The 27751-nt window shown below is 49.1% G+C and overlaps 1 protein-coding gene across 7 annotated transcripts in view; it reads left to right on the forward strand.

The window, feature by feature from the left end:
- The window catches only part of NCOA1 (nuclear receptor coactivator 1), a 141797-nt gene that overhangs the window by 65867 nt on the left and 48179 nt on the right, over window positions 1-27751 (forward strand). For 6 of the 7 annotated variants that reach the window (XM_065730491.1, XM_065730490.1, XM_065730485.1 and 3 more), the window contains 2 exons: window positions 23767-23869; window positions 27226-27392. In XM_065730491.1, the coding sequence (XP_065586563.1) occupies window positions 23784-23869; window positions 27226-27392 (253 nt within the window). In that variant the 5' untranslated portion in view covers window positions 23767-23783. Of the gene's footprint in view, window positions 1-12195; window positions 12213-23766; window positions 23870-27225; window positions 27393-27751 lie in introns of those variants that run through there. The other variant, XM_065730488.1, reaches the window with a different exon arrangement.

Raw genomic sequence — 27751 nt, forward strand, 5'->3', positions numbered from 1 at the left:
TTTTCTCCTTGTTCTCAACCACTAGCAGTGCTCCCAGACATGGCATGGAGCTGGTGAGGGACTAGCAAAGGGCTTGCTCATGGAGCTCATTATATCAATATTCTCCTAAGCTGTACAGTTTGTATGAATGTGGGTTTGGGGCTTTTGCAAGGCCCTTGCTGCTCATGATGTGCAGTGACAAGGAGACCTGGAAGCCAATTGTATGATAAACGTGGGTCTAACTGACCTTCACAGCACGCTGTGGTCCGGGTGACATGCTCCTCTCTCCTCCATTTGGGATCAGCAGCAACCAAAATGGGGAAAAAAAAAGCACGTGTGGATGCTCAAGGAATGCACCCAACCTGCAGGACCCCCCAGAAATCTTCCTGCATAAATCATTCCCTGCTCTGCCCCAGGTATCTGCATTACCTTTGGGGACAAAACAGTCTTTTGTCATCTTGCTGTTTATGGCAGAGAACAGGAGACAGGCAGGACATCTCCCACTTAATGCACGGCCTTTTAAATTTGACACTGCCTGCTGGAGATGCAGCCCTCGGTGCAGTGCAGAAAATGGTCAGTATTTGGGTTATTTGTGTGTGTGTGTGTGTGAGTATGGAAGAAAAGATGAAGCGTGCGTGTGTTTGAATCTCTAGAACATAATCAGATTGCGATCCCCAAGGGTTAAGGATTTCAGAATTTCCTGTGAGTTTTGTCCCTTTTTGCACATGCCTGCTTGCCTCCTTCAGCTCTCTCAGGCAGCACTCCTCTGTAATGCAGCAATTTTACTGAGTTGCTGTGCCCGTGGTGTATAATTCTGATGTAACTGCTGCTGATGGCAGTGTAGGGATGAGCACTGGTGCGCATATCTTCCTTTTAAAATAATTCATAATAGGCCGGGCTGGGTTCTTTGCATCCTTATGATGATGGATGGGTACAAAGAGAATTATGGAGCTATGGAATAGTTTGGTTTGGAAGGGACCTTAAAGCCCATCCAGTACCAACCCCTGCCATAGGGACATCTCCCATAGACCAGGCTGCCCAGAGCCTCATCCGCCCTCATCTTGTGCTCAAGAAACATGCAAAGGTGGCACTTAGGGACATGTTTTAGTAGTGGGGATATATTGGGGTTGCACTAGGTCATCTTAGAGGTCTTTTCCAACCTCAGTCAGTCTACAGCTCTTTTTAGGGATGGTGGTGATGGGTTGATGGTTGGACAGTGTGATCTGAGAGATCTCTTCCAATCTTAACGATTCAGTGATTCTGCATTTTAGGAGGCGTGGTGGTGATGGATCAGCCGTGGGAGTGGGTGATCTCAGAGGTCTCTCCCAACCTTCATGATTCTATGATTCCCTGCCATGGTTCCATGATTCCAGTGATGCCCCTATTATGATGCCAGGATGTGTGGGTCCTGCAGGCACGGCTGACTCCCAATTAAGGCTGATTACCTAAGCCGTTACAATTAGATAAGAACAACAAAGGCAAACCATTTTTTAGAAGCAAGGCTGAACGCAGGGTGTCTCTTGATTGTTTTCTCTTGTCACGTAATTGAACCCTTAGGACCTCTCTGCTCCATAGGAGGGGAGTTATTTTCATAACCAGTTTGTAATTATTCCTGTTGTGGAACCTCTTATGAGGCATTAAAATGAAAACACGACGAGCAGGGAGGTATTGATCCCTTCCTTGAGAAGGAGAGGGTCTGCACGTTGCATGCTGTTTGCAACACTTTTAGGGCCAGAAAGTGCCCCAAAGTGTTAATCACACTGTATTTCTGGTGCTGGGAGAGTAAAGGCTGAAGGAGCATGTTATGGATTGGGAAGGGAACAGGCAGCAGGACCATGACCTGAGGGGCAGAGCCCATTAGTTCAGCAGTATGTGGTCCCCTGGGCAGTCCCAGTTCATTATGGGGCTTTGTGGGCTCCTTGCTTTTCTGTAGGTACTTGGTGGACGTTTCCTGGAGGGACCCTGCACGAGGCACCTGGGGCATCATTCATGTCCACACATAGAAAATACATATCATTGTACAGATGATATAATAGAAATAAATGAAAGTAAAAATACGTATATGCATTATGTGGTACGGTAACTCTTGCTCCTGACTTGGCGAATGCCTCCATCTCTTTGCAGGAGGAAATGCAAGCGTGCCCCAGTCTTTGTACCCACCTCAGTGCAGGGCATCAAGCTCTTCCTTGCAGGCCCCCAAGTGCATTTCAGCATCAGCTTTTGGCCAGCTGGGCAAATGTATTTGTAAACAGCTTTCCCCGTGTCCTCCTGCACTGAAGTTAGAGGAGGAAGTTTCCTGCAGACTGTGGTTTTGCAGTCGTGCCCTGATCTGTAAAATTCCAGCTTTGCCTTTGGATCCCTTGGTTGCTGCTTCGAATAGGTGAGGGCCTGCTGTATGTTTAATCCGTTGGGCACAGGGATTTGGGGTCTGGGGGGTAGAACTCTGCTGTGTTGCTTTTTCTCTCCTCCTCCTCCCCCCCCCCCCAAAGTTTGTGCTCCTTTCTCCGTGCTGCTGAATGTCAGGGTGGCAGCACTGCAGAGTTTATAGCACACGCCATCCGTTCGGAAGAACATCTTTTGTTTTTGTCGCTTAGCAATTCCAGGCTGAGCTTCTATTTCACCAGCAAAAATTCACCCTTCCCTTACCCAGAGCTCGAGGAGCTTTTGCATTAGAAGGTGGGTTTTCTAGCCAAGAAGGCATTGCAGATCACATATATACGCATTGATTCTATATGTGTGCGTGTTTGGCTGTCCTATTGGGAACAAAGCAGCGCTCGATGCGTCGCACCTGACTCGCAGACAGCAATAAGGAAGAAACAGAAACTCTTGGAAATCCTGGCTGCATCCCAGCCTGAAATCTGGAGGAGGAGGCATCGCTGCAGGGCGTTCCAGTGAGCAGGAGCCCGGTGACAAACCCAGCAGGAGGATGGCCCTTGTGTCCTACAGCTGACCATGGGTTGTTCGTCCCCAAGGAGCAGCGCCCAGAGCCCCCCAGGTGGACGCACACGGAGGAATTGGCAGCTGCGGATTTGGGGTGGGTAGAAGGGAAATGGTAATTTTAGCACGGGTAAGCATGTTTAACATTCAGCAGTGAGGGGTTTGTTTGCTGGCCCAGCTGGTACTGAAAATAAGCGCCAGGCTGTTACCTAGTAACTTGGATTTTGAGTTGATCTATCAGCAGCGTGCTGTAACGTTGGATTAGCAGCATCCCAGGTACCCCCGTGAGGATGCACCATTCAGTTCTCTTTCAGGAGAAGGGTTTGTTTTTAGGTCTTTGAGCCCTAGACCTGTGCTGAACTGCTCGTTCTGTGATTTGCTTCAACTCCTCACTCCTTTAATAAAGGCAGCCTGTGGGCAAGGAGGAGATTGGGGCTTTTTGGAAGCATGTTTGTATCTCAGGGTTGGTACACTGAGGCTGGGATATGCATCTTGCTCATGACTGTAGCTGGTGTGCCTGAAAGAATGTGACACACTTAAGTTCAGATTTTATTCAGTTTTTCTCACTGGAATTGGAGTAAATAGAAACATTAAATGCTGACAGTTGCTTAAAGCAGACACTTACCATGAGCTTCGTTTCCGAGATGCAGAAACAGAACTAATAATCTCATGAATTCTTCAGTTTCTTACAGCATTTTTCAGTGGTGGGCTGGAACATCCTGAATGTGCTGCCTTCAGCACACCAGCAGGCTTAAACACACAGCTTGTTTTCTTTGCTTCTTAACCCCGAAGCAAAGCTCATAAGGATGATTTTGAGTGAGTAAAGGGCGTTGAGTCAGATACCGTGGCCTGAAGTGGGCATTGAAGGGAAATGGTCTGAATTGATATTTATTTTTCGTTGATGAATGGCTTGTGTCAGATGCAGATGTGCTGCCACGAGTCCAGGTGGGTGTAGGATGCTCTGTGGGATTCCTATGGAAAGTGCAGTGCTGGCAGCACCTGGTGTCTCAGTGGGGCTGCTGGTGGTTCCCTGTCCCCTGCTGTGACAGTAAAGCCTTTCCAGAAGTGCTGCTGGCTGGTGCTTGCTGAAGGCAAATGGCACATGATAGCAAAATCACCACTGCTGGCACTGGACTGGGGCTCACGTTTCTCCAAATTCCTGCACACTCTTTCTCTACTTAAATTGGGAAACGCCGATTGCTTGGTGTGGAGAGCTCAGATTTATCAGTGTTCACCAACGCTGCACAGGACCAGGCTTGAGGTGTTAGGGTGGGACTCTAGGGCATGGGAGATCGTAGCATCATAGAATTCTTTGAGTTGGAAGGCACTTTTAAAGCCATCTGGTCCCACTCCCTGCGATGAGCAGGGACACCCACAGCTCCATCAGTGCTCACAGCCCTGCCCAGCCTGACCTTGGCTGTCTGCAGGGACGAGGCACCCACTTCCCCTCAGCACGACCAGTGCCAGTGCCTCACCACCCTTGTCTTCAAAGTAACTCCCTCTTTATATCCATCTAAATCGCACTTCTTTGAGTTTGAAACCACTTCCCCTTGTCCTACCAGAACAGACCTTGCTAAAAGATTCAGAGCCCTCCTTTCTCATAGCCCCCCTTTTAGATACTGAGACCTGGGGAGGGAAAGTCCCTGAGTTAGATCTGGCTGTGATCTGGGTGGCACTTGCCCTAGATGATGAACCATATGGGACCTTTCATCTCAAAAGCAGTGCTTGATTCAGAATAAAACATAAAAAGAGTGAGTGGCACCACGTCACAGGAGCAAGATGCTCAGAGGTGTGATGACAGGATCTGAAGTCACAGGATCACGAAACAGTTTGGGTTGGAAGGGACTTTGGAGATCAGCTGGTTAATTGCCACCAAGTTTTCATCTTCTTCAAAATTAGATCATATAACGAGTGTCTCAGTGTCCAGCGTGTTGATTAGCAAATATTTCGGGGAGGAAAGAAAAGAAACGTGAGCAGATGAATGTGTGTTTAGCTCCTCTTCTTAGAAGGGGAGGCTGAAGGTCAGGTCCGGCTGCCAGTGATGGATCGGCAGCGCGGGAGCCAGCGGGGATTCGCTTCCCTCCGCTCTCTCGTTTCCTGCAGGCTTATAATTAATCACCGTGCTCAGGAGAACAGGCAGGAGGAGGAAACTCGGGCTCCCTGCAACAGTTCTGTAGCTTCTGCAAATTCGTCTTTGTACCGCAGAGCTTTTGTCTTGCTCAGCTCTGTGCGTGGGGGCTCCAAGCCAGCGAGCGGGGGCTTGGGCCGCATCCTGGGTCTCCTGATCCTATATTTTCCGTGTTGGAAGGTGGAATGAAGGATCCCATTCCTTGCTGCAGCCTTGGGACCTGCGGGGCAGCCAGGACACAACGTAATGAAGACAGAATTTGCTGTTCCGCCCAGGTTAGCATCAGTGTTCTCGTGCGGTGCTCTGCTGCTGGAGAGGCAGATGCAGCCACGACAGAGGCGTCTATTAATCATTCATTTAACACAGCAGCAATAATCAAATTCATCGCTGGAGCCGAGCCATTCCAGAGCGGGTATTTTTGCTGCTGAACTCATAAAAGATGGAACAGCTGAAGGGGTGGAATTTGTTGGTAAACTCGTGAAACTTACCATATTCCCGATTTTTTTTGGCTTTCTATTACACCAATTCCTCCAAGGACATGGGTGTCTTCCAGCAAAGGCAGCCAAAGGGTTAAGCAACAGCGGAAGCGATTCCAAGTCTGCAAAGAGCAGAAATATCCCCTATGAAAAATAAACTTAAGCAGGCCCTTTGCCTGGGGGCTGGGTTTTGGTGAACCCCTGGGCTTTCAGCTCCGCCATCCCCTCGTGCCATCGTCATGTGGTTGGAGCACGTGGGGTCTGCAGTCAGTGCTGTTATTTATCCCATTGTTGATGGTGGCTCTAAGTCATGATTTATTTTAAGTCCTCCAGGACTCCTTCCCATGCCTTTCTCTATTTCCAGCCTTTCTTATATATATACGTCTATATATGTGAAGTATTTGGGCTGTTTCTTCCCCTGGTAACACAGCTTCAGGGTTCGAGCATGTTCCCCTTGCTGACATTTGGATTAACTCCCCATCCCAGGGCCACGCACCTCCACTGAGAGCGCTCTCCTTCTGTTCTTTGACGTCTGTACTGTGCAGGGTGAGTCCCTTCGTGGCAATGATTCATCTTTGGTGTTGATACAGAGAATTTGGAAACTCAGCTTTCTTCTGAAGCAAAGCAAAGAGCAGGGATGGCAGAGGGAATCCCTTCCTTGGTGTTATTCCAATGCAACAGCGGTGGCAGAACTGCAGCTATTTGGACCCGGGTCAAACCAGACATTGCACAGCCATCTTAAGGTTCCTCTGATTTACATTCATTAATTGAAATAACTTCCAGAGCTGTGTGCACAGCGTGACAGGGCAGACATGGTGAGTTCTGCCCACCTGACACAGGCTCCACCAGGACGCAGGGCTCTGGGAACGGAGCTTGAGGCCAAGGTGCCATGCAGTGAGCCCATCTCCCAGGATGGAAATAGAAATGCAGAGGAACCAGAGGGCAGGAGGGGCAGGTTTGGGTGATCTCTGGGGTGATTTGGTCACACAGTGACTTTCCCCTTTCCATGGCACAGCGGTGATGCCTGTGTCACACGCAGCTCAGATGCTGAGCTGTAGGAACACACAGGAAAAACCTGCCTGAATTAGAGTGAAGCATTCAGGCGGTGAGCGCATCGCTTCTGATTTCAAGATTATTATTTTGGGGGGGGGAATCAAAGAGAAATCAGCGCTCAAGGAGCTGAACCAGCCCTGCTTTTCATCCAACCCAACAGCAAGCATCACCGCCTTCTTTCTCCCCCACCCCAAGCGCTGCTTTGCCGTCACAGTCACCCACTGGGTGCCACCCTGGTGTGTCCCCCCCTCCAGCATCTCATGGAGCAAAGCCAGGAGTGCTCAGCAGCCTGCAGGTAAGGCTGTCCTCCAGCAGCATGCCCAATTTTGGGGCACCACAAGCGGAGGGCGGGCGGGCGCTCCCCACACCTCCTCTCTCCGTGCCAGTACTGCGGAGGGAACCCTCGTGGGTTTCTTTTAAAGCTTTTATGTAAGGTGGCAGAGAAAGGACGCTGTCCGGCTGATGGATTCCGTTTGCATTTTCCAAGGCTGCCTTCCCTCGGGCGTTTTCTTTCTATCGATTGGACTTGGCAGTGAGCAGTGTGGGTGCTCCGTGCACCTTGAGGATCATGAGCGAAGGAGAGAATGACGTGGCACGGCGGTGACCTTGAAAATCAATGTGTCAATGTTTAAGCCAGAGAGAGAGAGAGAGAGAGAGGTCTGGCAAGAATCCTCGCGGCGAGTCGCAGAAGTAAGGACATTAGTTTTATTTAATAATAATAATAAAAATGCGTTCCTCATTAAGGAAAAAAAAAATGCTGCTTAACGTGCGTTAATCATTGATGGGAGGTTGCAAGAAGCAGTCGATGAAGTTAATGATTTCAGTGTGTGTGTGTGTGCGGGGGGGTGGTGCAGTTTGCAGGAGCTCTTGCCGTGGTGGAAGGCTGCAGGGGGGCTCTGAGCAGCGTTCGGTGCTTCAATCTCTTTGCTCCTGAGTTGTTTGTCAAATAAAGCCAGAAAACAACCCGGTAGAGGCAGGTTAATGGGAGGGCTGCACGTGTGGCTTGGTGGAGTGCCATACTGCTGGCAGCACGTGTGCTCGGTGACGTTGGGCAGCCTACACCTTGCTTGGGTCAAGGGTTGTGCTGAAACAGGAGTTGGTGGCACGGCACGGTGCTTCTCACTGCAATCCCTGTGTTGTTGGCACCTTCTGGTGTGATGTACCCCACTGTTACGGGCTTGATTGGTGGAGATGGGTGGTTAGGATTTATGCAAGGAGGTTGTAGCGAGGTGGGGGTCGGTCTCTGGGGAACTAGTGGTAGGATGGGAAGTAGTGGCCTCAAGTTGCACTAAGTCTGTTTGGATTTTGGATACATATGTAAGTCTTCCATCTAAAAGGGCACCAGTGCACTGAAAGAACTTTATCATGAAGAACTTGTGATCCGGTGTGGTACGACAGAACAACAAAAGCAGTGTGTGTCTAGGAGATGGTAATTCGGTTTCAGAGAATTACAGAGAGATCGTGATTTGCTGAGACAGCTGAGAAGAGCTGCGACCTGTGATTGGATCCCAAATCCTGGCCTTGGGTCTGTGAGGAGATGGATATCCTCTCTGAGGTTGGCTGTGCTTAGCTGGGCACCTTTCCCATGTCCTCTAGGTTTCCTGTGTGCATTGATGCTGATGGTGACCAGGGCAAGATCACGATGAAACACATCCTGCTATGGGAAATAAGCTGTCCATATTGCATCAGCCCTGAAGCAAGCCTCATTGCTAGACCTTCACACAGAGGAACACAGACCATTCTTGGTCTGATTATTCACGGTTCTTCACAGTTCTGTGAGCTCTTTTTTCTTTGACATGGAAGCAAAACCATGTATTTGTCACTCTCAAGTGGCTGACCTTCAGCTCTGTTGCTCAAGAGGTCACCCTGGAGGTGGTGGCACTGCTGGTGAGATGGGCAGGGGCTCACAGCATCGGAGTGTGGCACTGGAGAGGATATTGGATTCGCAGTGATGCCAGATGAGTGCCTCATGGAAGAGACCATGCAGAGATCTCCTGGGATGTGGGCTGGATGGGGTTCTGGACAGCCTGGGCTGGTGGGAGGTGGCTCTGCCCATGGGGCTGGGTGAGCTTTAAGGTCCTTTCCCAACCAAACCCTTCTAGGATTCTATGTTTATGAGATGAACAGGTTTCTTCTTTCATGTTGAATATTAGGAGACATTTCTTCTCAGAAAGAGTGGTGATGCTTTGGGGCAGGCTGCCCAGGGAGGTGGTGGCGTCCCCATCCCTGGTGGTGTTACTGAACTATGGGGATGTGGCACTGAGGGATGTTGGCAGTGGGCACGTTGGGGTTGGACTTGGTGGTCTTAGAGGTCTTTTCCATCCTGAATGATTCTGTGGTTCTATAAACAGAGTTTGACTTCATTTTGTGAAGTCAGGTAGCTGCCTGTTGGCAGGATCAGAAGTATTTTTAAAATCTCCTTTTCCCACAAAACCCCATTTTAGTTCTGGGAATTAATACTAAGAAGGAGAAAACCAACAGCCATCATGGTTGCTCCCAGAGCAACAGCAGGAAGGCCAGGAGCTGTGTGCTTCCTAACAGCATGTCAGACTTTAAACATTTTCACACTCCGTTCTGTGGGCATGTTCATTGCTTAATTAGTTTGACTTTCATTATTCTTCCTGGCAAAAACTGTCAGAATCCAAAGGTTGTTCAAAGGGCACGAGGTGATGCAATTATTCCTGCTCCTTTTTACCTTTCCTAACAGGTTTGTCTCTCTGACATCATACTCTGGGGAATGCAATGCTACAACATCCCCTGATACATTGCTTTGGTAATGGGTGGATTTGGCTGTGTTTTAGCCTGGCTGCTCTCAGAAGCATTGTGATGCTGAACACGATGGCTTTGGGATCTTGTAAGCATGGAAATTGTCATGGCCTCTGACAGGAGCATCGTGGGGCATGCAGCTGCACAAGGTGAAAATAAATGTGGTTTCCAGTAGTGAGACTCATTGGGACAAAGTGTACCTGTACATGAGGCTCAGTCCCTTCCCTGGGCACTGCTTTGCACCTGGGGCTTCGTTAGTGAGCTGCTCCCTGCAGGTCCCTCCAGTCCCTGTGCCCTCCAGGCAACTGCCACCTACCTCCCTCTGTACATCCACCCAAAATGAGGATCTCTTCAGGCAGCAGGGCTGCAGATGAGGGATTGGCTGGAAAGGGTAATTATCAAGCCTGCTTTTAATTAAACTCAGAGCTTCAACCGTGAAAGTAAACTCTTTGGGATGCAAGGCACTGGGTACCACACGGGCAGCCAGGAGTGGTGAGCTTGGGCTGGATCCCTGCTGCTGGGCTGGATCCCTGCTGCTGGGCTGGATCCTTGCCACCTGAGGGCCCTCTGGGCTCTGTTGTGGGCTGTGCCACAAGGATCGAGCCCCATCTCTCTGCATCTCAGCAGAGCAGTATCCACTGCTCAAGGTAGGCTGTGTAAGTTTGTCCTCTTTCACAGCTTCGACAAAACTTGCTAAAAGCAGGGTGCATAGATGGGCAGCAGTGCTGGGTGCCTTCCTTCTCAGCTCCAAACCCAGGTTATGTCTCGATGGGGAATTTCCCCATTTCAAACACGGGCTGCAAGATGTGCTGTGCCTTGCCTTAGGCGCCCGGGTTAGCTGTCAGCTGCTTTTATGAGCCATCTATGTGCTGATTTTATCTTTGCTGCTCTCCGGAGCCTGGCTGGGATTAGTGCATTTGTAAGCAATGGGAGGGACATGTTGTGTGTATGTATTTTTTTAAGAACTAACAACAAATCAGGTGCTGCAGGATGCTGCCTGGGTCCATGTGCAGTGGCTCCAGGGCAGCCCTTGGCCACAGCCATGGCTCTTTTCACCTCTAGCATCTCACCTCATGGTAGTAATCCTTCAGTTCATTGATTTTTGCCTGTCTCAGTGCAGTGCTGCAAAACAAGTGTGCATCCATCTGCTTGGGCATCTCCTGCAGTAGCTCACTGTGCTGATGTGGGCTGGGTTTTGTGGTTATCTGTGTTATCTGTGGGGTGGGACGTGAACCAAAGGGCAATGGAAATAGGTATTAGGTTTTCTCCTCTTGTTGCCCACTTGCTTTTTAAGAAGCTGGAAAGCATCTTTTAGTAGTACTGTCTGGTGCTGTGGAGGAAACATCTGCAGAAGATGCAGTCCTGGAGGCAGGCAGGCTGCTGGAGAGTATCTAAAGCCATGTAATGACTTCAAAGCACAGGCAGAAAGATGTCTGAGAAGGATGAGGGACATAAAAGCATAGAATCATTCTGATTGGAAAGACCTCCAAGATCACCCAGTCCAACCCCAGCCCATCCTGACCATGCTCACTGACCACGTCCCTGAGTGCCACATCTACATCAAACAGGCACGGGGTGTAGTGTTGCTGCTGAGATGCACTGAGACACCAGATGGCTTCCAGAAATAGCAAGTCCCACAGTTTGTGGGCACTTCAATGTAAAATAGGTGTAACCTCTGCAAAGCTGCTGAAGTTAATTGTCTTTCTTCCCCCTCCATGTCTGCTCTGTGTTCACTATTACTTTATTTGCCTTTTAATTATATCACATCTTAATCAGGTTTGTAAATACCTCAGGGTAGAGATCCCTGTGTTTTGCAAGTATCTGCTGCTGCTGTGAGCAGTAGCAATAGAAGATTAATAATGATACAGAAAACTCTGTTGTGCTGCACTGTTGCTGGTTCTTCTTTCTTCCCCTTTTTCTCAGTATGGTTAGTTTAAAATACCAGCTGAAAAGAGAGGGAGGTCTAAACCGAGGATAGAAAATAAAACCCTGCAGTTTTGAATCGCAGAATCTCAGAATCATTGAGGTTGGAAAGACCACTAAGACCATCTAGTCCAACTGTCTGCCCATGTCTGTGGCTGTGCTAGACCATGACACTGAGTGAAACATCAGCCCTTTTCTTGATCCCCTCCAGGGGCTGTGACTTCACCTCCTCCCTGTGCAGCCCTGTGCAGCCTCCCCTCCAGTTTGTCCAGCTCTTCTCTAGGCATGGATCTCTCCAGCCTTGGGTTTCATCCTTCTTTGTTATGCTGGCCCCTTGGCCAGCCGTTGGTATGTGTTGTGAGCTTTGTACAGAGCTCCTGATGACATCACCCAGGGCAGCTGAACGGAGGCTTCCTGGAGATCCCTGCCAGCACTGAGCCAGCTGAGTGAGCTGCTGGCACAGCTTGCCCAGAGTGATGGTGGGTGCTCGGTCCCTGCCGACACTCAGGGTCAGGCTGCGCAGAGCTCTGAGCACTGGTGGAGCTGTGGGTGTCCCTGTTCACTGCAGGGAAGCTGCACCAGATGGACTTTCAAAGGTCCCTTCCAACTCAAACCATTCTATGCTTATATGAACTGGGCTACAAACCAGCAGCTTTACCCAGCGCCCACCTGGGGAAACACACAATGCTTGCCTCCTTCCCACTGTGGGCTCTGTTTTGGTGGCACCTACAAGAATGCAAAAGTTCTGGTCTGGCTCGCTCAGAGCTGCATCCTGAGTCTGACTCGAGTGCCTGCTTGTCTCAGCCTGCCCTCAGACATACCACGCACAGCCCCGTGCTGCATTCCCCATGTGCTGCATTTTGCTTTGCAAACGCTTCCGGGCAGCAGCTGCTGTTTGCTCCCTCCCGATCCTGGTGCGATGGATCCCCGGCCTCTCTCAGGACCTCTAGGTATTGCTATCAAGCCAATAAATACTAAGGAAACCAAGCCATCTCCTAATGTATTCGGCGTTGTTGATTGCTTTTCCGTAAGTTTCTCGAAAGCCCTTTTTTGTTGTACTCCGCCTACTTAGAGATGCCTGAATATTTGTAATCAGCACGAGCAAGCAGCTGCGCTCCCGAGACTTGCTCAGGCATTCTCCTGCTCTGCTGCAGCTCCTGGCTCATCTGCCTGGGGAGAGCAGGGCCACGTCCGGGGATCGGGCCATGGTCGGCCGAGGACGCTGCGTGGGGCTCCAGGTAACGGGATCCCGGTGCCGTGGGCTGGGACTGGTGCCATGTGGGGTGCAATGTCAGTGCTGGGAGCTGCTGCTGGGCATTGCTGTGGGGCTCAGGTGGTTGGTTTCTGGAGCAAACCATTCCTCAGCGGTCTCCTTTATAAAGGTAAACCTTCGGTTGTCTTCTTCCAAAGGCAGGATCCTCCTGTGGTTAGTCTAAGTGATTCGTGGAGTCATGGAACCGTAGGATTGGTTGAGTTGGAAGGGACCTGTAAGGCCAACTGGTCCCGCTCCGTCCAGTGAGCAGGGGCACCCACAGCTCCATCAGGTGCTTGGAGCCCCATCCCTGACCTCCTCTGCCTCTTCCGCTGTGCTCCTTGGGAAGTTCCCTGACAGCCTTGTTTTTCCAAGGTCACTAATTGTTTTTCTGAGGCCAAGATTCATCAGTCCATGTTGGTTTTGTTTGGAAATCTCGTGCTCTGCAGACCCGCAGAGGATGCAGCATGCAGCTCGGTGCAAATCGCTTCTCCTTCTCCCCTAGCTTGGTCAGACTGTACACACTTTGCTGGCTTAATCTTTTCCTTTTAAATCCCTTTAATCGCTTTGTCATTCGCAGTGCTCTTTTATGACCAATTGTTGATATGGTTCTGCTGTGAAGGTGAACTCAACTGTGCCTAATTCTGTTTGGTTAGCTAATTACTCAGAGATAGCTACTGATGCCGTCTCCAAACCTGAGCCCTTCATTCTCCACGCTCTGCTGACCGTCTCCAAATATCCACGAGTGCTGCTATGCCACTGCTGCCTTTTGCACAAGTTCAAATCCAATATCCTGCAGCTGAGCAGTGTGAAGCACTGAAAAAGAGAAAAGCTACAGCACCCCCCAAAGCCATACAGGAGGAGCCCTGTCTTCCCGCAGTGGGGTGATTCCCCCCCCCTCTGTTGGTGGGAACTGGGTTTCATTTTGTTTCCTGCCTCTATTTTCCAGCTCCCTGGGTTGCTTCGTATTCAGCTTTTGTTCTCAGCGATGGTTACAGCTCTTCCGAATCTTGTATTGTATGCAAATTTCAATAGCTCTCTGATCCCTAATTAAGTGATTAAATACAAGACAGCTTAGCAGATACGCTGCGAGCGTGCTGCCAGCTCCCTCACGCGCTGCCTGGTGGGTTCGGGGCCGCCAACCTCTCCCAGCTGACAGAAGAGGAGCTCGTGCTGAGCAGTTGGAAGGGCTGAGCTCATCCCTGCACAAAACTCAGAATACAGCTCCGATGCAACACAAAGCCTGTTTGCACCTGAGTTACAATCTGCTGGGTGAGGACATCTGGCGTGAGGCACTGCTCATTTTTCACCCCGCTGGGTAGCTCTGAGGCTGGTGGTGGTCCTCCTTCCTCTCTGAGCTCCACTACCCCATCCTGACAGCAGCCTGAGCCCGGAGCTGCCTGCAGGATGTTGCTCTAACACCAGTAATCCAATTACCCGGGGGTTTCTGTTCACAGATCTCCAGCGCCTTTCACAAAGGTTGGACTTGACTTTAGAGAGCCTGCTAATGCTTTGGTTGTGGGTGAATTAATGCTCAGCTGTAGGGTAGTGGTGAGCGAAGCCTTGTGCTGGGGCACCAGTTGCTGTGAGCATTGCCAGGACCTGTAGAGAATACGCAGTGGATGAAAAAATGCCTTTGACAGCAGTGATTTGTTTAAGATGTGCTGATAGGAAAAGATGTAGCTCACATGAAAGAGCTGAGCTAAAACCCCAAGTTCTGCACTCACAGACAGCCCAGGGGCTACCAGAGTCCTGCAGAGATGAGCACTTTGTTGTGCCCCCGTGCCATGTCATGGTGACTGCCATGTCGTGGAGGTAGACCTCTTTTCCCACGTAACAGCAATAGGATGAGAGGTGATGGCCTCGAGTTGCACCAGGAGAGGGTCAGGTTGGATATCAGGAAACATTTATTCTCTGAAAGAGCGGTGATGCAGTGGCACAGCTGCACAGGGAGGAGGTGGGGTCACCGTCTCTGGAGGTGTTATAGAACCGTGGGGATGTGACACTGGGGGTTGTGAGCAGTGGGCACGGTGGGGTGGGCTGGGATTGGATTGGGTGATCTTAGGGTTCTTTTTCAACCTGAATGATTTCGATGTCTAGGGATTCCTAATTGACATCTCTGTTCCTGGGGTATACCCAGCCTGAGCCATGTGCACCTCCAAACCTGCTTTGCCCCCTCCATTGTGCTCCTGAGTGTCTTGCAAGGCACCAGAAAGAGGTCAGTGTGTGGTTGGGGGATGGAGAGCCGGGCCTGGAACCCAATGAGTACATCTCAAATGTGGATAAAGTGCTGTCAGGATGGAGATGGAGGCTGTAGCTCTAAGTAGTGGCAAGCAGGGTGCTGTCCAGTGTGGACGTTTGGCTTTTAGATTTTCTAAAGCTTTGTCTCTTCAGCAATCAAACCTTTCTTGTAATTTTATCATAAGAAAAATGTGCATCCTCTTATCCTTTAACAAGATGTTTGAGGTGACCAATGCCACATTTTTCACAGGTCACTTAACAAGGACCATCTCCCTGCCTCGATGGTTAATCCTCCGATAGACAAAGCAGAATTTGAGTAGCCATTTTATAGAGAGGTAGTGATGAATGAGTTAAAAATATATTCCTTGATATTCTTGTTTTTAGCTTGCTCGTTGAGTCTTGGGTCGCTTCGTGTTACACCAGCTCGGAGAGCTGACGCCCTCCAGACTTCTTCCATGGCAGCTTGCCTCTTTAGGAGTGGAGCTGTCAGTGAGGAATTTAGCATCAAATCTCGTAAAATTGATTAATCTATTCACAAGGAAGCCGTGGCAGCCTTTTCAAACAAGCTCTGTAATGCGCTCTTTTGTTTTGGTAAGCACAAAATTCTCTCCAGCAGATGAAATGTCATCGTTTTGGAGACAACTGGAAGAGTTTTCCTGACTCTTGAGTTTTGTGAATGCATGGAGCTGCATCAGGGGAGGGTCGGGTGAGGGCTGGGGAAGGGTTCTGCCCCATAGGGCAGCGGGCATGGAGCAGCTCCCCAGGGCAGCAGGCACAACCCCAGTGCCAGAGCTCTAGGGAGTGCTGGGTCACCGCTCTGAACTGTAGGGTTTGGGTGTGGAGCCAGGAGTTGGACTCGGTGATCCTTGTGTAGGTCCTATCCAATGTAGGGTATTTTATGATTCAAACAAGTCCTATAGAGGGTTTAGGAGAAGCAGACCAGAGAAGGGGGGTGGGAAGTGAAGCCTTCCATGGGGGAGCAGCCGGCTGTCGGCACCGATTCTTGTCAGCGAGTGCCAGAAGCACCTGCGAGTCACTGCTGGTGGGGATGGCAGGAGGAAAGAGGAGTCCAACACACCCGACTGAAAGTAGGGCAGATGTGATTAAACAAAATACAGCAAAAGAATGGAGAAAAAGACATTTCTGCTGGTGCAATGGCCGCCTATTAGCTTTCTCCAAAGCACGGTCCTAAGGTTAATCGTTAGATCTGAGGTGCAGCCTCCAACACGTTCGACTTCGAGGCATTGCTGTCCTTGTTAATCATAGAAGCATTCAGGTTGGAAAAGACCTCTGAATTCTCTAAGTGCAACCCCATCCCCATGCCCACTGACCACGTCTGTCAGTGCCACATCTCCACATTCCTTGAGCACCTCCAGGGAGGGTGACCCCCCACTTCCCTGGGCTGTTTTCGCCACTCTTTCAGAGAATAGATGTTTTTTAGTGGCTCTATTCGTTATTGAATCATCGTTTGGTGTCTTCCTTTCCATCTGATCCACCAGCACTCCTGCCTTCACTGAACTCATCTCCCAGGCACACCTTAGCACCCCATGGGCTTCCCAAATTGTGTCGCTGCAGAAGGATGCAGGAGGTGTTTTCTGCTGGCTTTCAGCTGCGGTTGGCCCAGCATAAAGACAGGCGTGGTAGGCAGCCATTCCTGGATTGCAAGGAGGAATTCTGGTTTGTACTGCTGCAGTGTGAATGCTAATTAAACATGCTTCGTGCTCCAGAGGATTGAGTGTCTTGGCAGTTGGCTGGGAGCTGCCAGGGCTGCTCTTTGACACCATTCCCTCCCCAATACGTGTGCTCTTGATGCTCACCAGCATCACTTGACTCCTACCCTGGCCCATGCTCTGGTTTTAGCAACTTTAAGCATATAAGAAGGAAGAGCCTCATGCAAATCCTACACATTTTGAATAGAAGGAACTTGTATTCCCTGCAGAGTAGGAGTGATGCCCAGTGTCACTCAGCTGCATTGCTGTTTGCAGTGCCCTTGGAACCCAGGCGGGCGCAGGGTGTTTTTTATGGAGCTGCATGTGCATGTTCTTCTACTGCAGTTTAATTGGAATTACATGAGAACCTGATGTATTTGCACGTTCTGCCAAATACTTCGTTCTCCCCATAGAGAAACTTGTGTAATTGCAAAGTGTAATTCACAAACGTAATATGAAACTTAGTGTGTAATGTTGTGTGACTACGAGGGAATTAGTGTTATTTTTTCCTTTCAGAAGCTGTATAAATTAACCTAGTTTTCCTGTCAGCTACTGGGAGAAAAGGTTACGGTTCTTGCCGTTAGGTTTTGTGCCTTATCTCTGCTGTAAACATTGCCAAGTGATCCTTGCTGGCTTTCAGACACCAGCAGCTCCACGAGGAAGAGCACTCAAGGATGGCAACTAAATTGTATATCCATTTCTGTTCATTCGAGGCTGGGTTCACATCACTTTGTGTTTGCAACGCGTTTCCATGATCAGTGCAAAGCAATTGCAGAAATATTTTGATCTCTATATTGAGAGAGCAGGCTTCCTTCCTGCTTTGGTGTGCAGCAGGTCCTGTCTTAGAGTGATGGGGATAGAGCTGCATGTTTTGCCCAAGGCCCTTTAGCACGTGTTGGCAAAGTCGTGCAGGATTTGCCTGCTGAGCAGATCATGGGGAACTCAGTGGTCCTGCAAGGGTGAGTGTGGAGGAAGGGAGCTGAAGCAACCAGAGCGATCCAGCAGTGATCCACTATTAACACTGTGCATGCCTAACCTCGACTCACGTTCTCAAAGGGTTTCTTCCACTGTCACTCTATGTTCACCTCTGTAACCTTGCTGCCAGCCTTGCTGCCTCCAAAAGTTGCCGCTGCACATGACACAGCCCTGGGGGAGCATGGGGGGAAAAGCAGATCTGACTGCTGCCCCTGTGCTCCCCCAGCAGTGCTGGGGAAAGCTCTGACAATGCTGCAGAGAGGAGAGCCTGCTGATGTGCTCTGGTGCTCTGGGATGCAAAGCAGGACGGAAACTGCTGGAAAAAATGAGGCTGTTGCAAGAAAAGCAGCTGTTGGTGCTGTCAGTGCTCATCCCAACATGAAAAATAGTTGAAATCGGAGTTGGACAGCACTTAAGTCCAGATTTTTGAGGGTGATGTAAGCCCTGCAGCATCCAGAATCACTGGGGTCTCCTTTGCCTCTCCTTTTTGCTATAAATCTGAAAAGGAAGATACTTGGTATTTATGTGACATTTAGCCCCCATTTGCTTCTGGGTTGCACAAAGGCTTGGATAACAATACAAACTTGTATAAACAACATATTGTTGTTTTTCTTTCGTGACTCGGGCTAATTTGAACCAAGTTTCCATTTATCATCTGTCTAGTGGGCTGGGAAGCAGAGGGCAGGCACATACACACAGCAACATTTGGGATCTGTGTGAGCAGCCCCATAGCTCTGCCAACCCGTGTATGGCCACCTCTGGTCTGGGCTTTGTACATAAAGACGTGGATGCAAACACTCCAGGAGTAGGTGCTGATGATTGTGAGCAGCCCTGAACTGGTTGGTGTGTCTGGGGAAATGAATGGCAGCCAAGCTTGGGTCTGTGCTGGAAACACAACCCAGCCCTTCAAGGGCTCCACATCAAGGCCAGCCTTGGTGGCAGCATTCCTTCCTGCTCAGCCCTGAGAACACACTGAGGTCCTCCTAAGCACCTGGAGACAGAGCTGAGGTCCAGCAGTAGGGTCACTGGGCTGTCCTGTCTGCGGGTTTGGATATCCTGTGGCAGTGTGGCTCCTACACTGGTTCTAGCAGGTTGTCCAGAATGATGATGGGGGATGCTGCTGAGGCTCAGGTTAGTGAGAACTGAGGTTTTCCACCCATTAACAAATATCAAAGCAAAGCACATATCGTGCTGTTTGGACAAAGCAGTGTGAGAAGTCTGGTTTTGATAACACTGAAATCATTTACTCATCGCTGCACACCTCCTGCAAGCCCTCTGTGGCCCAGCACTGCTCCCTGGCTCTGGAAGGACAGTGGGATTCTTACCAGCTTACCTTCAGGTTTGCAGTTTGGTTTTGTTTTCCTTTGCCCTCTGTTTGCAGTGGCGTCACTTGGCATGCCATGGGGCACGGAGATGCTGTGCCAGACGTGGGATGCAGCGGTGTTGGGAGCCCACATGCTGCACCAGCCCTGCCCCACGAGTGTGCCATTAATTAAGACAGACAACAGATGGCTACGACAAACAGATGTGGGTGAGCACCAGGTAACAAGGAGATGATTGCAATTAGTGTAATAAGCAGCACATCGCTTACCTCATGTCTGTTGTGTTTTAGCTGAGGTGGGTTTTAAAGAGAGCCTGGGAAAATAACAGAGTGGCATTGTGGATTTCCAGAGGTCTCCTCAGGCATCAAATATTGATTTCCCACAGCTGGATTATTCATTTTCCTAGTGCTAAGGCAGAGCCCTTTCCCACATTTTCCCATTCATTTGTAAAGCAAATTGGCTGTTGGAATTATCCCTGGGCTAAGGGGGAACGACCGCAGTGGGTCTGTGAGTTGCAAAGACAATATAGATGATGAGCGTGTTAAAATTCACAATATCTCAGCCTTTTGGACTGCCGCCTCTATAAGGATGATGCTCAGCCTTCTTGATTTATATACCTCTTTCCCTTCTTTTCCTGCTTTCCAGGCGTCAGACACATAGACAGCAAGCACTTGTTGAACTTGGAGCTGATGTTCAGCAGGCTTGTGCTCTCTGCCCTGAGGAATTCACTTAGCTGTGTATCTTTGTTACCGTATGCAGAACTTCCTTCCTCTCCTAGGTTCCATTTCGTTGATGGCAGGGCTCGTGATATCTTTCCTAAGCAAATCGTTTCTTGTGGGCAAAATGGAGATACCTGAACCACAGGCTGAACCAGCAGGTGGGTGCAGATGCGCTCACACACTTGCTGGGGAATTGAGACCGTGGGCTTTCGCTCCACCGCGTCCCCGAGCTGACAGCTTGGATTAGCCTGCTGCCTCGGCAGAGATGGTGATAATTAAGATTTCTGCATGTCCCACTTAGCTGGCGGGAGGCAAAGCAAGCAGCAGCCCCGCAGGCACCGAGGGCACGGGGCCACGGATGCTGGTTCCATACGTGGCGACGTCGGAGTGTGATGCTCTGCCCCCAGCCTGGTGTGCTTCCAGTTGTTGGAGGGCTGGGAATGTAAATCCTCATCCATATCTCCCTCCTTCGTGGCCCTAATGACTGCAGAGACGAGGGACCGACGCAGTGTTGCTGTAAACCCTCCTGGTGACCTTCAGAGCGTTTCGTTGAGCCTTGAGTCAAAATGCTGAAGCCTTTAGGTTCTGAGCGAGTTAACTGGTTGCAGGTGGTGGTGAGTTTTATCTCTCCTTGTCCGGATCCCTGCATGGAAATGGGGGCTGCTCAATCTCCCCTGTAGTGGGGACCCAGGGGATGCAGGCTGGCATCCCTTGGAGGCTTCAAGCACTGCACTGACGTCATTACAGTAGTAATAATAATTATAATAATGAGAGAGGGGCTGATCACTTGGTGTCAGGAGGGGATGTTCAGGCTGGGATGGGCAATGGAAGAGAAGACAAGCCCTGCTGGTCACATTGCCTGTTAAGGTGCTCTGTGATGGCAGTGCACGATGTAAAGGTGAACTCACCACCAGCACAAACAGCCACGATTCCTCCAGGAAGAGAAAACAACTCAGATCTCCTGCTGCTGGTTTTTATTTCCACCTTCCTCCCAGCACCGCTTTCTGCCAAAAACCCAGCCTTTCTTTCATTCAAACTGCTCTTTGCAGGTAGGGATCGATGTCCCAGAGCCAAAGGCTCCATCTGGCAGCGTCTCCAAGGGAGGCAGGGGGAGACTGGCAGGGAAATTGGGGTAAGGGACCAAGAAAAGAGGATTTAGTTGGAAGACAGACATGTCTGCTGGCCTGGTGACATATGGACACGGGGATTTTTGTTTTCCAACCCCCAAAGAGCATCGCACAAAACAGATGTAACATTTGTTTTTGACAACTTCAGCGGCCGAAAAAGCAGCGTTTAATGGGGCTCTCTCCATTATCATTATAATTACTGTTGTTGGGGAGGAGGTTTAAGAAAAGAAACCCCAAAGCCCAAACAAACACCGTGTGCAGTGGGTTAGAGTGACTCGCAGCATCATCACCAGCGCAGTCATCACTGCTGGATCTGCAGCAGTGTTTTGTGTTTCTGTCTTAAGGTTAGCAGCTGGCGATGAACTTGTGAGGGCAGCAATAGAGATGTATCCTTGTGACATTCCGAGTATGCTCTTAATTACCTCTAATTGAGAGTGTTTGTGCGCAGATGGGTTATATTGTGCTGATAAATGGGTGTAATGCGAGGGACTTTTCCACCATTGCAGCTCTTGTAAAAGCAGCCTGCAGTCTGTGCCTCTCTCCTGTAGTTTTAGCAGGACTTTGTAAGGAGTTCTCTGGGTCAAATTCATCTGAAACGTGGAAAACAGATTTTAGCATCAGGAAGTTCTGTTCGGATTAAGCATTCAATGGCCAGCTCTGTGTGTACTGTTCTGTGGACAAATCACAGAGAGCAGAAACATTCATGAGCATAACACCCTTGGCAGTTCACCTTTTCTTTACTATTCCTTTTGATAACATACAAATTGCACTCATGTTACTGTCACTGTGGTTGTGTTGAAATATTGACGGGGGCCAGGGCATCTGTGTGGGGTTGTTGAAGGAGGGGAGAGCACGGGGTTGGGATCGGAGGTGGTTTCTTCTGCATGGCTGTGTGCCATAGGGCCGTTGGGTATTACCAAAAAGTCATTGCAGTATGCATGGGAATATACTTACAGAGGAACCATGGAGATGGGGCAGTGAGGGACGTGGTCAGTGGGCACGGTGGGGTGGGTTGGGGTTGGGCTCGGGGATCTTGGTGTCTTCTTCTTGACGTTTATGATTCTGTGCTTCTATATCAATGGCAGAGGGTTGTGGAGCCTCCAAGCCCTATGAATTAGGGCAAAGGGATACAAGTCTGGATATCAGTGGCATGGGACATGGTCAGTGGGCATGGTGGGGATGGGTTGGGGTTGAACTTGGGATTTTGGAGGTCTTTTTCAACCGGAATGAACCTATGATTCTGGTGTTTGACAGCCTTGGATGATTGCTTTACAGGGCAGGTTTGCATCAAGGAGAGCTTATATGAAGCTTGGAAACTCCTGCCCTGCTCCTCCCAGATGAACTAATTAGCTTGTTTTCATCGCCGCCGTGCCGCTCTTCAGCTGTTTCTGTTTGCTTTCCTAAGCGAGCAGAATATTAACATTTTTACAAGAAGTTGGTGTTCAGAAACCAGGTTTGCTGTGAAAATGCCCCACTGTGGTCTCTCTGAGAGCACAACCCTTGCCCTTGTCCAGCAGGGCTCAGCTTGCCTATTTTTAGAGCAGATTACATTTTTGGCCTGTTCGTCCTGGCAAGTTTTGCTATAAAATAAACTACTTTTAACAATAAAAAGAAACATTGAACATATTACATCAAGGGCTTAACGCAAGCCAAGGATTTCAGCTGAGGCTGCAATGTTGTCCTTAATTCACCTCTCTGGGGCATCTGGTGGCTCTGGCCAAGGTCGTGGTCTCACAGCAGAGCATTGTGGTTGGATGGTCGCCTTCAGCTGCTCCATCCCTGGTACTACAGAATGTTTGTTATTTTAATTTGGTTGCTGATAATGTGAGATCAGGGTCTGGAATAGCAGTGGGAGTTATTAAAACTCATTGCAGTGGGAGCACATTAAATTTTTAATGTCAATATTAGTTTTTTTTTGACCTGAGCATGAAGGTGGATCCTTGGGGTGAGCATTCCTGTTGGGGCAAGCATCTCTTGAATTGGCTGAATAAAATGGATTGGCAATCTGGGCTGTGAAATAGTCTTGTAGGGTTTGTTTTATAGTGATCAGTCAGTGCCTTAGTGCATGTTAAAATTCCAGCTTTTAGAGAGCAATCAATGTAAGAAATGAAGGGAACTGAGTTTAATAACTCAGCCCCTCTGCTCCCTACCACACAACAAAGTTCTTGTCTGGGGTCCTATTACTTTGTTCCCCAGTCGTTGTGTCTTTTCACATTGCTAAATACTTGCAAAAATGTGAATATTTGAAAATGAAATGAATGAAGAATTGGGAGGGCAGCAGTATCTAGGATTAAATTATTGCAATTACTGGAAAAATCACTGAACAGCTGTAGGAAAGGAGGTGAAGCAATGTGTATGGCTGATTCCTTCATAGTAGCAGCACTGTCCCTTAGTTTGATGTCTGCTGGGAGTTTCAAACCTGTAGGAGACAAATTTAATCCCATCTGGGCTTGGCTGCATTCTTGGCTCTTTGGCAAAACCCCTTCAACACAGCTCAAGGTGAAGGATACAAAAAAAAGAAAAAAAAGCCTTAATTGACTTCCTTGCCCTTGTTGTGCTTATGTAGTATTTCATTCAGTTAAATAAAAAAATCTATAGTTCATAATTAATGACTGAGCTTGTGGTTGGTGAGTCACTGGCACAGGCTGATGATGTGGGTGCCCCAACGTTGGCAGTGCCCAAGGCCGGGATGAGTGGGGCCTTGGGCAGCCTGGTCTATGGGAGATGTCCCTGCCCACGGCAGGGGTTGGAGGTGTATGTGCTTTAAGGTCCCTTCTAACCCAGATTAACTCTGGGATTCTATGAAATGTAATGCTTGCCTGTAAACAGAACATTGAAGCTGACCCTTATAAGGCTAAGATGACAAAATCTTGGGGGTGATGTAGGAAAGAGCTCTGGCTGTGATGTAATGGAGTGGGCTGTCTTAGCCAAATGGTGACCAGGGGACACCAAAAGGAAGGTAATGTGATCAGTCCTTGTTTTCCCTTCACACCTTTTCCTCCGCAAACTGCCCAAATGAGGCATAAATTCAACAAGAACGACCTGCGTTGGGTTGGTCACCTCCTGGAGGTGTCCTGGTTCGCATTTCCCGATGCTGTCGCTTAGAAACACCCCTGGCTGCAGAACCCTCGTCCTGACCTCGTGCCTCTTCATTTCCAGGTGCAAAGTAGGTCAACATGAGTGGCCTTGGGGACAGCTCGACAGACCCTGCCAACCCCGACTCACGGAAGAGGAAAGGCTCCCCCTGCGATACGGCCCAGAGGTACGTGTGCCGCGCCGCGTCCGTCCCCTGCCCCGCCTGCTTTGTCATTCCGACGGCGTTGCTCGATCCCGTCTGCTTGAGCAGATGGAGCCGGGTTTCAGCCACTTGTAAACGTTCACACTTCCCACCAGAACTTCGCTTTGCTTTTATCAGTGGCTGTGGTGGAAGATGGAGCATGATGGAAACGCGGCTCCCCATCTGCTGCGCTTGTTGTTAGGCGGCAAACGATGATTAGAGGCTTGTAATCCGAGTTCATGTCTTGATTTTATAAATTGAGAAGCACTCAATCAAGTGGAGGAGCATTGAGAAAGTTCTTCAGGGTCAATTTACTTCCATACAGGGCAGTAGTGGGGTCTGCAGGTCACCCCGAGCCTTCCACCTCTTCGTGCCAAGAAATACATCTTTTGTCATATTCAGAAACTCCGCTGGAGACCCTCTGGCTTCTGTCTGCAATATTTTCACCTGCTAGCTAATGCAGAGTGCTTCAAAACTCAGCTCACTGCAAAGCTTTGCACCTTTCGCTCACGACTGAGCCTTCACGTGGCCAACTGATTTAAGATTAACACGTCTTAGGTCTCCTGTTCACAGGCTGTCTGTGAATCCCGTGCATCTTTTCCCCTTGCAGTATTGTCTCTTAGTAAGGATGGATTTCCAGTGCTGCAGTGGGATGCCGCTTTGCACTGAATATTGATGTGCTGAACGAACTCTGCATGTTATTTTCTGTCAATTACAGCTCGTGCATGGCACTGTAGGCCATAAGTGCAAAGGTTACAGTGTTTCTGTAGCATAAGGAGGAGAGATATTAAGTGGCTGCTTGAGGATTTCTGTTTATTGGAGTTCTTGGTTGTCTGAGCACCCTGGGAACAGACATCAGGTATTTTCCAGCTCTGCAGGGTGAGGAGCAAACCGGACGTGGAGATGGTGGGTGAAGGATTCTCCATCCTTACCCCAGTGAAACGATTTTCAGTGTGGTCCTGAGCACATTTTTAGAACCTGAAGCCATCAGACAGCATGCAGCAGGGCTGAAGCCTGGAGAGGGCTCACAGCCTAACCCTAACCCTAACCCTTCCCTCTCTGCAGAAGAGCAGAGCTCTGGCTCCCAGCGAGGAGGGACTTCCCCCTCCTCAGATCCCACAGACTGCCCCGATCCCATCGGAGCCAAGTGAACTTCTGAACACCTCTGTGAAAACCAGGAAGGTTTGACTTGCTTTTGATAATATTTCAGAGTCATAAAGAACAGCCCACTGCTGTAATATTCTCATGATGCCTTTATGTAAGGAAAATTGGCCAATTCTCCCTCCTACAATTTGAAAGTTGCCACAGCAACAGCGACATGATGGCTTTTCATGAAATGAGCTCACCCACAACAGAAGGATTTAAAAATAAAAAAAAAAAAAGAAAAACGTTTCCCTGCTATTTCTTTTTGGTTTGCAAGGCTATCTGGGGATTCATTTGACCTTAACTCAAAGACTTGCTCAGCTCCAGCAAGAAGCATTTGCCTGCCCATTGCCAGGTAGAGCCAGGTGCTGGGTGCCATGACTCACTGCCATAAAGGTCTTCACCATGGGCTTCATGCAGCTGGTGTCCTCACCCCACACTGGCTTTGTCTTGTGTCCAGTATTCCTCTTCTTCCTCTTTTGATGCTGCTGCTGTGCTGAGAGCATGGGCTGCCTGTCACTCTGGGCCCAATGGGAGGAGGAGGCCATGGGCAGCCCAGTGCTTCTCTGCATTTGGGTCTGACCCTGCAGTGCTACATAAATACCATCAGATATTTCAGTGCAAGAATGAGCTCAAGCAGCAGCACAATACCCAGGAGACAGAGCCTGCCTGTCAGGATATTGAGCTAATAACATGGTTGGAGTTAAGGAGGAATAAAGAAACATCCTCATATCCTGCCTGAGGAGCTCTTTGGAGGAGGGGTGGTGTTGTCTCACCCTGTTTGGTTGGATGGGATTATGCAGTTACCAGGGTACGTTTGAGGTCTAGCTGCTGTGCACTTGCTACATGCCCTTCTTGGCAGAGAAACCAAAGCATACCTCTTTGTGAAGCATCCAGCTGCCCACAGAGCTTGTTTCATGCTGTAGCACAATCTCGGATGGGATGCAGCTTCCCTCTGGAGGTGGGTTTTTGACTCAGTGGTGTAGCAGTGATCTCTCACGATGCTCCATGTCCCCCCCCTTGGGGCAGCAGGGCTTTGGAGGACCTGCCTTGCCATCTGGAAACTCTGCTCAGTCTTGCTTGCAGAATATTGGCTGGAATCATCCCATCGTGTCGCATGCATCAGCTTCTTGGTGTCATTTGGAAGATTTCTCAGGCAGTACTTTGTAAGATGGTATCTTTCACATAGTGTGCCCTGCAGAGCTTACAAGAAAGATTAGGTGGCTTATTGCAAAAAAAAAATAATAATAATAATAATCTGATAAAAAGCATTTGTAGGCAGATCAGAGCCATGTTGGGCATTCTGAGCTGTCCCCATTTCATCCCATAGCTGATGCAGAGGAAGGTGTGTTTGGGAAAATGTATCTCTGTCTCTCCTGCATCCACGGTTTATTTTGGTGACTTTGATGCCTTCAAAGTCATAGGGAAAGGAAAATGTTACAGTGTCCAGGGCGACCTTAATGATGGCTGTGCTTAATGATGGCTGTGTTGTAGCTTGTAAATAATTTGTCCTCAGTTCTCAGAAATTAGAAATAGTTGATGGGAGAGTGTTGGACCATCTGCACTGGCTTTGAGCTGAAACAAAAGCTATTCCTTGCAGGGAAAAAAAAAATCTCGTGAAAATTTTTCACCTTGCCCTTGTCACTGTTGATTCCAGTTTTCACTGTGGTGAGCTCTGGTGAATGTTATTGGCCTTCAGGTGTGAACTTAGGATTTAACGTTATGATGGCTGGAATAACGGCTTTGAGAGGAAGACATGAGTCCTGGATGTTTCAAGTTGGTTTGGGATAGGAGTGTCTGGGCAGCCATATTTATCATACAGTCATAGAATCGTTCGAGGTGGAAGGGACCTTTAAAGGCTGCCTGATCCCACTCCCTGCAATGAACAGGGACATGTGCAGCTCCATCAGGTGCTTAGAGCCCCGTCCAGCCTGACCTTGGCTGTCTGCAGGGATGGGGAACACACCACCTCTCTGAGCAAATCTTCCTTGATGTTAAGTTTGACTATTTCTATATGCGTGAATGCAGACAAGGCCTGAATGAACTCTCCAGTGTTTTGGAGTTGTCCACGTTATAGTCTGGCCATGGCTTTAGCCAACATTTGTATTTTCAGGGGCTGGTGTAGCATAGGTGTGGCTAGACCGAGCAGTGGGAAAAGTCATTAACATGGCATTTCCTTGATTCATTTTCTGTAACAGCAATGAAAAGCGGCGGCGGGAGCAGGAGAACAAATATTTGGAGGAGCTGGCAGAGCTGCTGTCTGCAAACATCGGGGACATCGACACTCTGAGTGTCAAACCAGACAAATGCAAGATCCTGAAGAAGACGGTTGATCAGATCCAGCAGATGAAGAGGTTGGAGCAAGGTAAGGCAGCAACCTCGGCTTGTCTGGAAGCCTGGTAATCATGACTTAGAGTAATCATGACTTAGGGGCTGTTCCATTTGCTACATTGTCCTTTTCCTGCTTTATGAGAGCCTTAATATGAGAAAGTGCTCTTCGCTGAGTGCTGGTTGGAAATGCCCATTTTGTGTTGCTGACTGTGAGGTGACACCTTGCAGTCACTGGTTGTGTTTTGGCCTGAAGTTGTTCCTTAGATGAGAATGAGAATAAACAGAAGTGCTTGTGAAGCTTTCAGGATTGGGCCCATTAAGTACTTATCAGCAATGCTGCTATTAGCTGTGTACAGAAAACCTGTTTTATGGACGGATAAGATGAAGGGCGTG

Source organism: Cyrtonyx montezumae, unplaced genomic scaffold (genome assembly GCF_038088225.1).
Source record: "Cyrtonyx montezumae isolate F1298 unplaced genomic scaffold, pur_monq_1.0 scaffold_13, whole genome shotgun sequence".
Classification (NCBI taxonomy): domain Eukaryota; kingdom Metazoa; phylum Chordata; class Aves; order Galliformes; family Odontophoridae; genus Cyrtonyx; species Cyrtonyx montezumae.